Consider the following 11,694-nt stretch of genomic DNA (forward strand, 5'->3'; position numbering starts at 1 on the left):
TATGCTGCTAGCAGAGATAACAGGGCAACAATGGAGCGCATTAAAGTATAACTAAACAAGATCTTCTTGCCCTCAGGGTCCAGGATTGCAGGAGCTGAAGTTATCTTTGCAGTCAGCTCACCAGGCATTGCTCAAAACACATTTACCACGGCCCAAAAGAGCAATCATTTACCCAGAAAAATATGAGCAGCAGCGAGGAGAGGCATGTGACTCGGGAAATCAGGCAGGTCAGCCAGTGGCCGCAAGATGCGTGCGGTCAGTCAGCTGACTGCTGGAAGGAGGAGGACAGAAGGAGCGAAAAGATAAAAACAAGCAGCGTATCATCAAGGAGCTTTTATTGTACCCGGTACAGAAACTCAGCAGAGTAAGAAACAGACGGGGGCGGGGGCTGAAATCTGTACATAAGCAGATCCTCCGTGCGTCCGGGCTGGACGGGATCTTCTTCGCTTTGGCCTCTGTGGGACGGAACGCGTCCTCGTTTGCTGTCCAACCCGGAGCCATCGTCGTCATCATCTTTATTACAGGCTGCATTTTATAGCTTAACACATTCAAATCAAAACCAATGCAGCCTTATAGCAAAAATAGATACTTTATAGAAGTTTTTCTTTGCTTGAAATTCAAAAACGAAAAGACCCCCCCCCCCCCCAGAAAAAAAAAGAATATCACAAACTGTGTCCAAATCCAGTAGGGATATGTCAGCGGACTGATTCCAGCATGCAGAGGGCCCCCCCCACGCCGTCTGTGTGAGCATGCAGCCTCCTGATGCCACCGCCGTACCGGGGCATCAGAGGAGCGAGAACACTGCAGAGGATACGCCAAGCACCCAGATACAACAGAAAATTAGGACATGATGTGGGGAACAGGGAGCGCCATGTGCTCTCCTCAGTGAGGGGGGGGGGGGGGGGGGGCGGGGGCTGCACAGAAAACCTTACACAGAATCAAACAACATTTACGTAACAGAGCAGCTGAACCAACAAGCCCACAGTCCGCTGTGAAAAAGGATGTTCTATCTACAGAGACGAAGTCTTTAAGCGAATCGAAGCCCTTTCACTGATCGGATGCAAACATGGGAGCCCAGAAAGGCAACTCTGGACAGAATAGTGCTGAATCTGAAACGGCTTGTGATTGGTTGCTTCTAAGTTAAACAAGATTGTCACAAAGTCGGACAAAACGACGACTCCCGCCGTCTCGTACAAAGAGCGTCTGTCAGTCCGCTCAAAGCCGCTGGGCTTTGGTCTCCGTGGCAACGACGGCCCTCGCCTTGCTTTGGAGAGCGCTGGAGCTACAGAGTCCAGTTCGCCCTGGTTTCAGGAACCTCTCCTGGCGGCGAAAGGAGCCGCGGCGGGTTCTTCCCTCGTTTACGAGCTGCCGAGCTTCCGGAGGTTTCAGAGGGATTTTCCAGGGAGCAGAAGATGGAACCCGGAAGGAGCAGAGGTCACTTTCCCCTCCAGGCAGCTCTGCGGTTCCAGCTCTGAAATTTCAGAGCGGGCGCGAGGAGAAACTTTGGGAGTGTTTGCATGTACGTGTGTGTTGTGCGTCAGGACACAAGCAGCCTGTCAGTAGCCGTAGTTGTCAGGGAAGGCCAGAGCGGGGGCACACTGCTCCCCCGCCTCCAGCAGGTAGGAGGCGGCGTCGTCGTAGTGGGTGAGGGGGACGGTGTCGTCCTCCAGGCCCTGCAGGCCGTCCAGGTCCACCTTCAGGTTGGGCCTTTGGTTGTCGGGGAACGCCATGGAGAACAAAGCCTCGGGATCACAGACGAACTTGTAGACGTACCGTTCACCCGCCACCTGAGGAGGAACAGACAGAACCGAGTTATAGCTACGCTGCTATAGGCTTAGCCTGCTGGAGGACATGGTCACCCCTTTTCATCATTCCATCTCTATTCTCCCATTCTGCAGGATTTGTTAGTTCAGTCTCTAATGTTACACTCTGTGCTTTTTCTCATCATAGGTGCTTCATCTGGGGAGTGGTGGCCTACTGGTTAGGGCATAGGGCTTGGAATCCTGAGGTTGTGAGTTTGAAACCAACTCCCAAAGACTGCGCCTCTGGGTCTCAGAGTAGGACCCTTAACCCCCGTTTGGGGCGCTGCACAGTGCACTGCTTCCCAGAGGAGATGGGTTAAATGCAGAGGGTTAATTTCTCCATGGTGAGATCAATAAAGTTCAATTTATTTATTATCTGGTCTGTTCCTGTTTGGCTGAGCCTCCATCCTGGAGAGAAATAACAGCTTTGGTGCTGCCAGCAACACCTTAGATAAATTAACTGAACTGAAAACCATCAGAGAGACTTCATCAGAGAAAGTTGACGGGAAGATTTACAAACTCCTGGACGCCCAGGTGCAAAGAGAGAGAAAAAAGAAACATGCCTCTACCTTCTGCATGATGCCCTTCTCGTAGTAATACCGCAGCGAGCGGCTAAGCTTGTCGTAGTTCATGGCCGGCCTGTTTTTCTGGATTCCCCAGCGACGAGCCACCTGCCAAACGAGACGCACACAGAAACCGCGCTCACTTTAGATTCACAGCTACGACAGGAGAAGACGGCAGCAGGAAGCGGGCGCCTACCTCCTCGGGCTCGATGAGTTTGAACTCCATGCCCCGCCCGGTCCAGGCGATGAAGTGTCCGTTTGCCGGGTCGTCCAGCAAGGTGACCAGGAACTGCCAAAGCTGCAGGGAGCCGCGGCGCTGGTAAGGAGGGCCCTCCCGGTAAGCAGAAGGCTCCTGTTTTATTTTCCCTGGAGACGGAGGAGGAACGGAGGGGAGACGAGGAGAAAGGGACAGAAGGCACAAAAAGACAAGTGTGAATCAGAAATGTTCTGCATCTCGGCCACAGTTTGGTGAGACATTCCTACCAGATGGAGAACAAAATGCACGAGCTGTTCATTATGCATAGTCAACATGTTCCTAACAAACTAACTTCTCCATTTCAACATCTAAAAACCCATTAAATGGGAGTTTACACAAGGAGCCAGACCCGCATATAGGAAGATGGAGCAAACTGCCGTCTGGTTTTTATCTTTTTATAAATGAAACGTGTGAGAAACCAATAGCAAATTTGCTGTAAAAGTTGTTTCTCTTCATTTTCTGCATAGTTGCAAACATTCCCATCTGTCCGTTTTACAGTGTCCCAACTAGGGGGGGCGATATATCGAATAAATTCGATGCATCGCGTTTTCCCATGCACGATCGTTAAAATGGCTCCATCGCAGCCATTGAATTCAAATTCTAATTGACGACATTCAGCCGTCTGAATCTATTTCGGCAAGTTTTATTTTTCCCCACACACTTTGAATGCATCATAAACTCCTCCTATAAACAGGATTATTTTCTCTCATGCTACAGCTACAGCAGGTGTTTCAGCTAAGCAATATATGGTGTTCTTTGAGGCCAGCATTCCCTTAGTAATACGAACACACATGCATGATCGTTATTATTGGTTATCAGTCCCATAGGATGGATTCAGATTGTTCCAGTGGGCTTTTATCACTGAGTGAATCCTGATCCTAAAGTCATTCCTATCCCCCCGTGGACTTTTTAATCTATTGATGTGTAATCTGAAAATAATTTCAGTAGTTCTTCATGTACTATAAAAATAGAATGATCGGCATGTCACTTAAACTAAAAACAAATTAAATATTTAATTCTCTGTGAAAAAAATGCAGATCATTCTTTAATAAGATCCTCATCTAACGGACATGCAATGTTTATTTTTAAACCTGATGCGTGTAACGAACCTAGTGAGTGATTTATTTGTTCTTTTATGCGCAAACGATGACAAAAACCTGACTAAATTGCGAAATAAAACAGCGAGATTGTCTTTAAGCAGAGCGGAGACAGTAATCCGTATTACTGAGGGTATGCTGGCCTGACACCGTATGCTGAGCTGGCTGAACACTCAAAGCGGTTTGGACTTCTTGCCGAGGACGCCAAACAAAAGGCACTCATTTGTAAGAACAAAAAGCCATTGCTGCAAAACGTAGCAGCACAAAATTATTCCACCAGCTAAAATTCATCTGCTGCAAAATGAAGAATGTGTTAAACTCTGCATGTCGGCGTCTCGCCGAACACCAATTAAAACGTTCAATAAAGCAGCGGTGAAGCCGATGGCGTTTGAAAAAATAATCCCATAAGAGAGAAACAGGAAGAGAAGCTGTTGAAATGTTGTTTAGATGCTGTAATACCTGTGATGTGATGTTCAGAGGTTTTGTTTTAAAATTTATAACTTTTTTTGCTCCTTTAAAATTCCCAGCAGGTAAAGATCAATGCTAATAATTTGGAGATGCTCTGATAATGCTCTAATTTTTGGACAGTATTTCCACTTTTGTTTTTGTAATTTTACATTAATTTTCCTTTTTTTATTTTGCATTTTATTAAGTACTGCATGTTTTTGCTGTGTTTCCTGTTTGGTTGCTGGGATCTTGTTAAAGTTTTAATTCTGACACCCAAAGACATCATGTGGCAGAATTATTAGTGAAAAGCTTTGAGCTGGTTAAATTAAATAAAATACAATTCTAAACTAAAAGTTTGAATGAGTACATCAGTGCAATGTTATGCACTCCATTGTTTTTGAAGGTCATTTAAAGGTATTGTGATTATAGCCCAAATATATTGTGATATAAAATTTTCTTCACTGCAAAAACGTTCGGAAAATGAGCAAAAGTTTCTTAAAATAAGTGTATTTACCCTTAATTTGAGTAGGAAATTAAGACGATCTGCCAATGGAATGAGCATTTTTACCATTAAAACAAGATATTAGGTATTATGCACTTGAAAGAAGAGACTGCTGTTGTTTTTTTCTTATTTTAAATGTAAATTGTTCTTATTCCATTGGCAAAGTTACTCTCTTAACTGCTCAATAAAAAAAAAAAAAAGCACCTATTTTAAGAAAAAATTGACTTACTTAGATTTACATTTTTTGCAGTGTTCATACACTGAAAAAACAATCTAGATATAAGTAAAGATTTCTTAAATTAAGTGTGTTTACTCTTAATTTGAGAAGGTAAATAAGAGGATTTGCAAATGGAATGAGTATTTTTACTCTTAAAATAAGACTATTAGATAAAATGCAGTTGAAATCCTACTCTGGTTTTTAATCTAAAGTTTGATTTAAATCCATTATGCAATATAACAAAAACCATAAATGTTCAGAGGGCTTTGATGGTATGAAACTGTCTGTATCCCCCCCAAGAAGAAGCCTTCTTAGAACCAGATCTGATCCTTACCGTCTAACCTTTCAGGAACCACGCAGGTGTCATCAAAGTACAGCTGGGAATCTCTGTCGTACGCGTAGCCTGAAATAAACACAGGAATAAAGGCGGCGTAAAGGAGATGAAGTTGGAAAAGGTTCACGGACGGAAGAAAAAAATCCCTCTGACAAACAAAGACACCAACAGGGATGAACTCACTCTCATGGGGGTTTTGGTAGAAGCTCCCCGCCCTCCCGAAGGACGACTGGCAGTTAGGCACTTCTGGAAACAGAGCAGACAGGAGCACAATGTTAGAACTGGGATTAAAGGCTAAAAACAAGGGGGGCTTCATCTCGGTGGGACCACCTACAGATCACAGAGGGAGGACAGAGTGGCCCGTACACGTCTGAGGCTTGAAACAGGATTAAATCTCAGCGATGATCAAAAGCATCAGCCCCGCCCTCTGAGGGGTGACGCCATGTTTTCCACTCTGCGTCTCTCCAAGGATCCCCTCCTCGTTATAAAGTTGAACTTAAACGCTGCGCTCGTGCTCAGAGGACAGGCTCCTCTGATGTGACGCGAGTATTTAAAGGCCATAAGAGCATAAGAGGATTTGTCATTACATCACAGGGCAGCGCAGACATCCAGAACAAAGCGAATCCGTTTCGGCGTCAGAGAGGCCGGACGAAACCTTCTGGAGGGAAGGATAATGCACTAGGGGTGGGGGGGCACAACAGCTGGATGAGTGGGCGTTTGGGTCGAGCGATATGCCGCCCGACACTCTGGGAGTTTGGTTTATCTGATGTGTGATCCGTCCATCTCAAGGCAGTGGACTTTTTGATAAAGCTTGTAGGGGTGTAAATCACATCCATCATGGCGATTCGATTCAGTATTGATTTCCTGACCCAACGATTCGATTATTTTCGATACTCAAGAATACACCACGATTCGATTCGATTAATCGTTTAATTTTTTTTTCATTATTATTATTATTTTTTTTACACCTTACAGACTAAACAAAGTTTCAAGTTTGAAATAAAATCAATGAAAGCTGTAATATCATTATGCATTTTCTTTAGAAACAACAGCAAATAACAGAAGTAGAAAAGTTGCATCAAAAAATACTGCAAAAATACTGCAGAATATCAGTGTAATGAGTTCAATGCAATACCTCGGCTCCAGAGAAACTGTCCAACATATTTTTTTAGAATGTAATAAATATACTCAGGAAAGAGAGATGTTGCGTAGAGAGTTAGACAGGAATAAAAATAAACTAGATATAAGGGAATTGTTTCAAAGGTAATCTGGGGATGTAGTTTTTGGTAGTATTTTTAATTTTCTAAGAAGAACGGGTATTTTAGGGAGAATATAATAGTTTATCTGGTCCATACTCCATTCTGGAAGGTGGCGGTAATGCACCTATAAGTTGTTTGCCATCCGCCATTAAAAAAAAGAAGAAGAAGAAGGCTCCAGAGTGTTGACGTCACCGCCCCCTTGAGAGACGCTCCGCTGCTCCTCTCCCAGATTGTAGCTGACCGCAGACAGTGCCGCAGACAGGAGGCCGGCTTGTTTTGTTTTTATGACCGAAATTGCGGAAAACAACTCGTGAAGTTTGACCCGCTAGAAGAGCGAGGTGCGTGAGAACGCTGGGACCCTTTTTCCACCTGGATCTCCGCTCTTTTTGCCCTCATGTCCCTCCGTCGTCGGACTAAACTCGCCCCCACTTCCTCGCCGCCTCGGCCGTATCTAGACCCACAGTATGTAGCCCAGACCACGCTTCAATACTGAGCATAATTTAAAAATGTCTGTGTGAAGCTTGCTGCAACAAACTGCTGTAAGAGTATAACCAGGAAGCGAGTTAAGGAGGGCAAAATGGGTTTAGCGGCACCGCAGCACGGGAGGGAGAATTACGCCCAGGAGAAAATGGATAAAAATAGACCGGAGGAAAAAAAAACATGAATCGATTCTCTTGCGGATGTGTCGATGCATCGATACAAAAAGCTAAAAGCTTCTAGTTAGAGTGGCTCAGGTTATCCTGAGCTATCTCTATAGTTCTGCTGCTATAGGCTTAGACTGCTGGAGGACATAGGGCCCCCATTTTCATCATTCTGCTTCATTCTATCTCTATTCTCCCACTCTGCAGAATCTGTTAGTTCAATCTCTAACGTTCTGCTCTCTCTGCTTTTTCTCATAGTAGCTTCATCTGGTCTGTTCCTGTTTGGCTGTGACTCCATCCTGGAGAGAAATATCAGCTGTGCTGCTGCCATCAACACCTTTGTTTCTAGATGTTGGAGCTTGGCCTGTTTTCCAGTGTAGTCCTGTTTCTCTGACTGTGACTAACTGGATGTGCTCTCTTCATCCTCTGACATGGGAGCTGGCTCGGAGCTCGTCTGCCTGGCTGTGTGTTTCCTTCTACAGTCGCCTTTTGTATCTCTGCTTCTGTCTCCCTGTGTGCGCACACAGCCGCCTCTCGTTAAAACTCACAATCGTGTGTTGGAGACCAAAACAAACATTCCTGAGATACCTGGTACTCACCAGAGTCGAAGCAAAAGTCCCGCGGCTCCTGTTTAATGGCCATAGGGTGGAACGCCTGCTGACGGGGGGGACCCATGGGGGCCCCGCCCTGCTCGCTGTATCGAGGGTCGATGAGCTCCTGCTTGAAGCCCTGAGGAGGAACGGCCACCAGCGGCTCGGACATCTGCCGGTGGTAGGGAGGGCGACCGTCGCGGGTCAGGCTGTTGCTGCTGGGGGGTTGCTGCAGGAACGGGGGGTGGGTTTGGCTCTTAGACGGGGGGAAAGGGATGCATGGTTCTGACATCTGCCTTTGGAACCTAAACATGGAGGATCAGATATCGGTTTTCTAGAAACAAAGACTGCAGATGGAGGTAAAGATGGGGGCGGCGGCCGCTCACCTGTGCTCCGTGAAGCTGTTTGCATCCTGGCTGGGGGGGGCGCAGGGCACGGCGAAGGGGGGGCTCTGGGCGGGCAGAGCGTGCTGGCTGGGAGGTGGCTGCAGCTGCCGCAGCCCCGGCGTCTGGTTGGCCACGTGGGAACGAGGAGGCGGGGTCTGCGTTAGCGCTGTGCTGCTGGGGAGGCAGGGAGACACTGGAGTGGAGGGGGGGGTTAATGGCTTGAATCCGGGGTTCGGCTTTCCGTCGCAGGCACTGCGGAGGAAGACGAGAAGAGATTAACCAGCCGGACGACGAGCAGCCGGCGTCAGGCTGACCTGCAGGGGGCGCCTCTGCTGACCTGTAGCTGTAAAGGCACTTCTCTCCGTAGGGCATGGGACTCCGGTCCTGGTGGCACGGGGACAGCTCCTTGGCGGCGGCGGCCTCTCGTTTGATCTTGGCCGGCGGAGGTCCATGAAACATCACTGCACAGGAGATGAAGGAGAGCGTTAGATTTCTATTGATCGAAGCAATAAAACTGATGTTATCTGAAGCACATCTGGAGCTGATGGATAAACAGACGCATGGTTATCGTCTGAGACAGACACTTTATCAACTCCACCAATCGCACGCCAGAGCTACGGAAGCTCTCATCTGATTCCCATTAGGGCTCGCCGGTACCAGCGTTCATGAATCAGAGCGGCTGTAATCTAATGGCAGCCAATGATTTTTCTGCTGTAACCATTAGACCGCCGGCTGCAGCTCTCCATGGGACGGCTGCAGCTTCCGGGGCGCCAAACAGAAACTGGATCCCAGAGCACTGAGCTGCAGGGGCTGAATGAATTATCCGGCAGGCTGATGGATCCGACTGGAGCCGACGTGAGCTCCCCCAGTCCGAGCTGCTCAGTCAGCTGGGAGCAGCATCTGAGGTCACAGCGAAGCGAACCGAAGCCGAGCGAAGTGGCCTTTTAACACCGATTCATGTCAACAGGAGTGGAAACGAACCCGCGTTCGCTGAGATTCACCCTGAAAGGCCGAGGATCTGATCTTTGATTTCAGGAAGGTTAAAAATTTGAAACAAATCTGAGTTGAAAACATGGAAATCTGATGATCATGTCTAACTGCACTGCAAAACATGTTATTCTAAATAAGTAATTTTTTCTTAAAATAAGTGAATTTTATCCTGAATTGAGGAGATAAATGAGACACTCTGCCAATGGAACGAGACAATTTACATTTGAAATAAAAAAACACAATTGCATTGTCTTATTTCAAGTGCATGTTATCTAATTACCTTGGTTTAAGTGTAAAAATACTCATTCCATTGGCGAACTATCTTATTTACCTGCTCAAATTAATTGTAAATACACTTTATTTAAGAAATTTTTACTTAGTTTCAGATGGTTTTTGCAGTGTAAGTGAGACATTTTGCCAATGGAATAAGAAAAAAACAGTGCATATTATCTTATTTTAAGAGTAAAAATACTAATTGCAATGGCAAACATCACATTTACCAACTCAAATAAGGTTAAATACACTTAATTTAATACATTTTTGCTTATTTCTAGATAGTTCTTGCTGTGTGCAACTCCAGAGGCTATCCTGCAAAAAGGTTCTAAAAATTTCTTTAAACAAGTGTATTTACCTTAAATTTGAGTAAGAAAATAAGATAATCTGCCAATGGAATTAGAATTTTTACCTTTAAAATAAGATACATTAGATATTATACACTTGAAAAAAAGAGACTACCCCCCCCCCTTATTTTAACTGTAAATTTTCCTATTCCATTGGCAAATCTTCTCACTTACCCGCTTGATTCAAGAAGAAATTCACTTGTTTTATGAAAAATGTACCTTAGTTAGATTTACAATTTTTGCAGTGTAGCCCGCTGCTCCAGTCTAACCAGTAACAACAAAGACCACCACTCCCCACCACGTCTTCGCCTCCCACACATCCGATCAAAACATTAACTCAGAGGAACAGAAAGTGGGTCCAACAGAACTTCTCTGGTTCTGACCAGCATACCCAAAGTCAATGCGCAAGACGTCAGATTTGCATTTGTTCCTTTAGTTTTGTAGGAAAAATAGACTTAAAACTACCTCAACAGATGTGTATCCCTTTAGTCATCTTTCTTTTCTTTTACATGACTAAAGGGATACATGCCTCTTTAGGCAGTTTTAAGTTTATTTTTCTTACAAAACCAAAGGGATACATGGGTGTTGAATATGGGTATGCTGGTCTGACAGAACACCGGCTTCAGAGCAAAGCAGGGCGCTGGGCATTTAGCCAACCCCCAGAGTGTGAAAAAATGCGAGATCAGATTAGGACCATGGCTCATGTGATGCGCCACACTAACCGGCTGATTAAACTCTAGATGGAAGAGACTGGGTGGGGGGGGTCCAGGTACTTACGGCTCTCTGACTGGAAATCTGGGACGAACTGTTCATCATCAGGAACCTGGGCTGTAGAGACAAGAGAAAAGGGTTGATGAACCAAAGGTGGGGCTGGAGACAGAGACTTTGTCCTCTGGAGGACTTTGCTCTTCTCGCTCTGCTGGTCGACTCAGAAAAACAAAAACTTTGGACATTCTCCAGAGTTAAACTTTAATGCTAAAAAACGTTGGACGTGTTTGGCTTTATGCGGTCCTGGAGCTCCTACCTTCTGCGATCCAGATCTCCTGCAGCTGGCTCAGATCTTGAAAGAGTTCTGGAAGAGAAGGTGAGAGGCGTGAGCTGCCGGCCGCCCGGAGGGAAACATGCTAACCAGCGGACAGTCTTACCTTCTGTGTCCTGGGCGAGCTCCGTGTCCACGAACTTCCTCTTCCTGTCGTTCAGAAGCCGGCCGCTGGGCGCTTCATCTGCGGCAGAGTTCTGCTGTTTGGAAGGAGGAGATGGGGAAAAAACATCATGAAGACGCCTCCTTCATCAGCTGCTGTGAGGACTGGAGCGTCTGGCAGTAAAGTGTGTCCACTTACACTGGGTGGGACCATAAAAGGGACCTGCTGGTCGTAGAATCTGTCCATGCTATCTGTGTGACAGAGGGAGGCGGGTGGATTATCTGGGAAAACAGTGGAATAAAACAGGTGAAACGTCTATAGAGGGTTTCCCATCAAGCACCTTGGTGTGCCGCCTCAATACCCAGCAACCTGTACGCTGAGCTGCATCTTATTCTGATGCTACAACCCCCCCGTCAGCTCAGTATTTAATCAACAAACAGAGTTAGCATGCAGGAACACATACAGCAGTTATATAAGCGGCACTCTCTGCTGCGCCTTTCCTCATCAGCTTAGGAGATCTTTAGTAAACACTTGGAAGGATGTTTCCAGCGCAGCTGAAACCACGCTGCGTTCAACATCACAAATCCCCCCAAACAAGACAGAAAAAAAGCTGACAGAGCTGGTTAACCTCTCTGAGAGGCGACAGCAGTCAGGAGCAGAGGGCCGCGCTCTCTTAAACACTCCCAGCTTCTCTTTACCAGGCGACCCGAGGCGGTGGAGCTGCCCTCTTCTCACAGCAGAGCCGTATGACTCACTGCTCCTTCTCCTGTTAATGGATGACCAATAAAGGATAGCTGCTGGGCAATAATTACAGACGCCGAGCGGAGCTACGACTCAGGATCGTTCCT

The 11,694-nt window shown here is 46.3% G+C and overlaps 1 protein-coding gene across 2 annotated transcripts; it reads right to left on the bottom strand.

The window, feature by feature from the left end:
• Positions 1 to 318: 318 nt before the first annotated feature.
• etv5a (ETS variant transcription factor 5a) lies at positions 319 to 11,202 on the bottom strand. Of its 2 annotated transcripts, none has more exons than XM_038273208.1 (12): positions 11,045 to 11,202; positions 10,850 to 10,943; positions 10,729 to 10,776; positions 10,482 to 10,532; positions 8,432 to 8,555; positions 8,095 to 8,346; positions 7,718 to 8,013; positions 5,402 to 5,464; positions 5,219 to 5,287; positions 2,562 to 2,731; positions 2,372 to 2,473; positions 319 to 1,787 (listed from the first exon to the last, which is right to left on the bottom strand). In XM_038273208.1, the coding sequence occupies exons 1-12, from the start codon at positions 11,090 to 11,092 to the stop codon at positions 1,557 to 1,559; spliced, it is 1,548 nt and encodes a 515-aa protein (XP_038129136.1). In that variant the 5' UTR covers positions 11,093 to 11,202; the 3' UTR covers positions 319 to 1,556. The 2 variants fall into 2 exon arrangements, with proteins under 2 accessions (XP_038129136.1, XP_038129137.1); XM_038273209.1 differs by having other exon boundaries at positions 10,850 to 10,940; positions 11,045 to 11,194.
• Positions 11,203 to 11,694: the final 492 nt, after the last annotated feature.

The sequence above is a fragment of the Cyprinodon tularosa genome, unplaced genomic scaffold (assembly GCF_016077235.1).
Source record: "Cyprinodon tularosa strain WSP-4 unplaced genomic scaffold, ASM1607723v1 ctg860, whole genome shotgun sequence".
Classification (NCBI taxonomy): Eukaryota; Metazoa; Chordata; class Actinopteri; order Cyprinodontiformes; family Cyprinodontidae; genus Cyprinodon; species Cyprinodon tularosa.

What these genes read in the sequence shown, in the direction of transcription:
- etv5a (XM_038273208.1), bottom strand. Translation starts at nt 11,092, where the DNA reads ATGGACAGATTCTACGACCAGCAGGTCCCTTTTATGGTCCCACCCAGT. An exon ending in GGAGATCTGGATCGCAGAAG is followed by an intron (nt 10,533 to 10,728) that starts GTAGGAGCTCCA and finishes TTGTCTCTACAG; the next exon opens with CCCAGGTTCCTGATGATGAA. An exon ending in GGTTCCTGAAAGGTTAGACG is followed by an intron (nt 2,732 to 5,218) that starts GTAAGGATCAGA and finishes CTCCGTCTCCAG; the next exon opens with GGAAAATAAAACAGGAGCCT.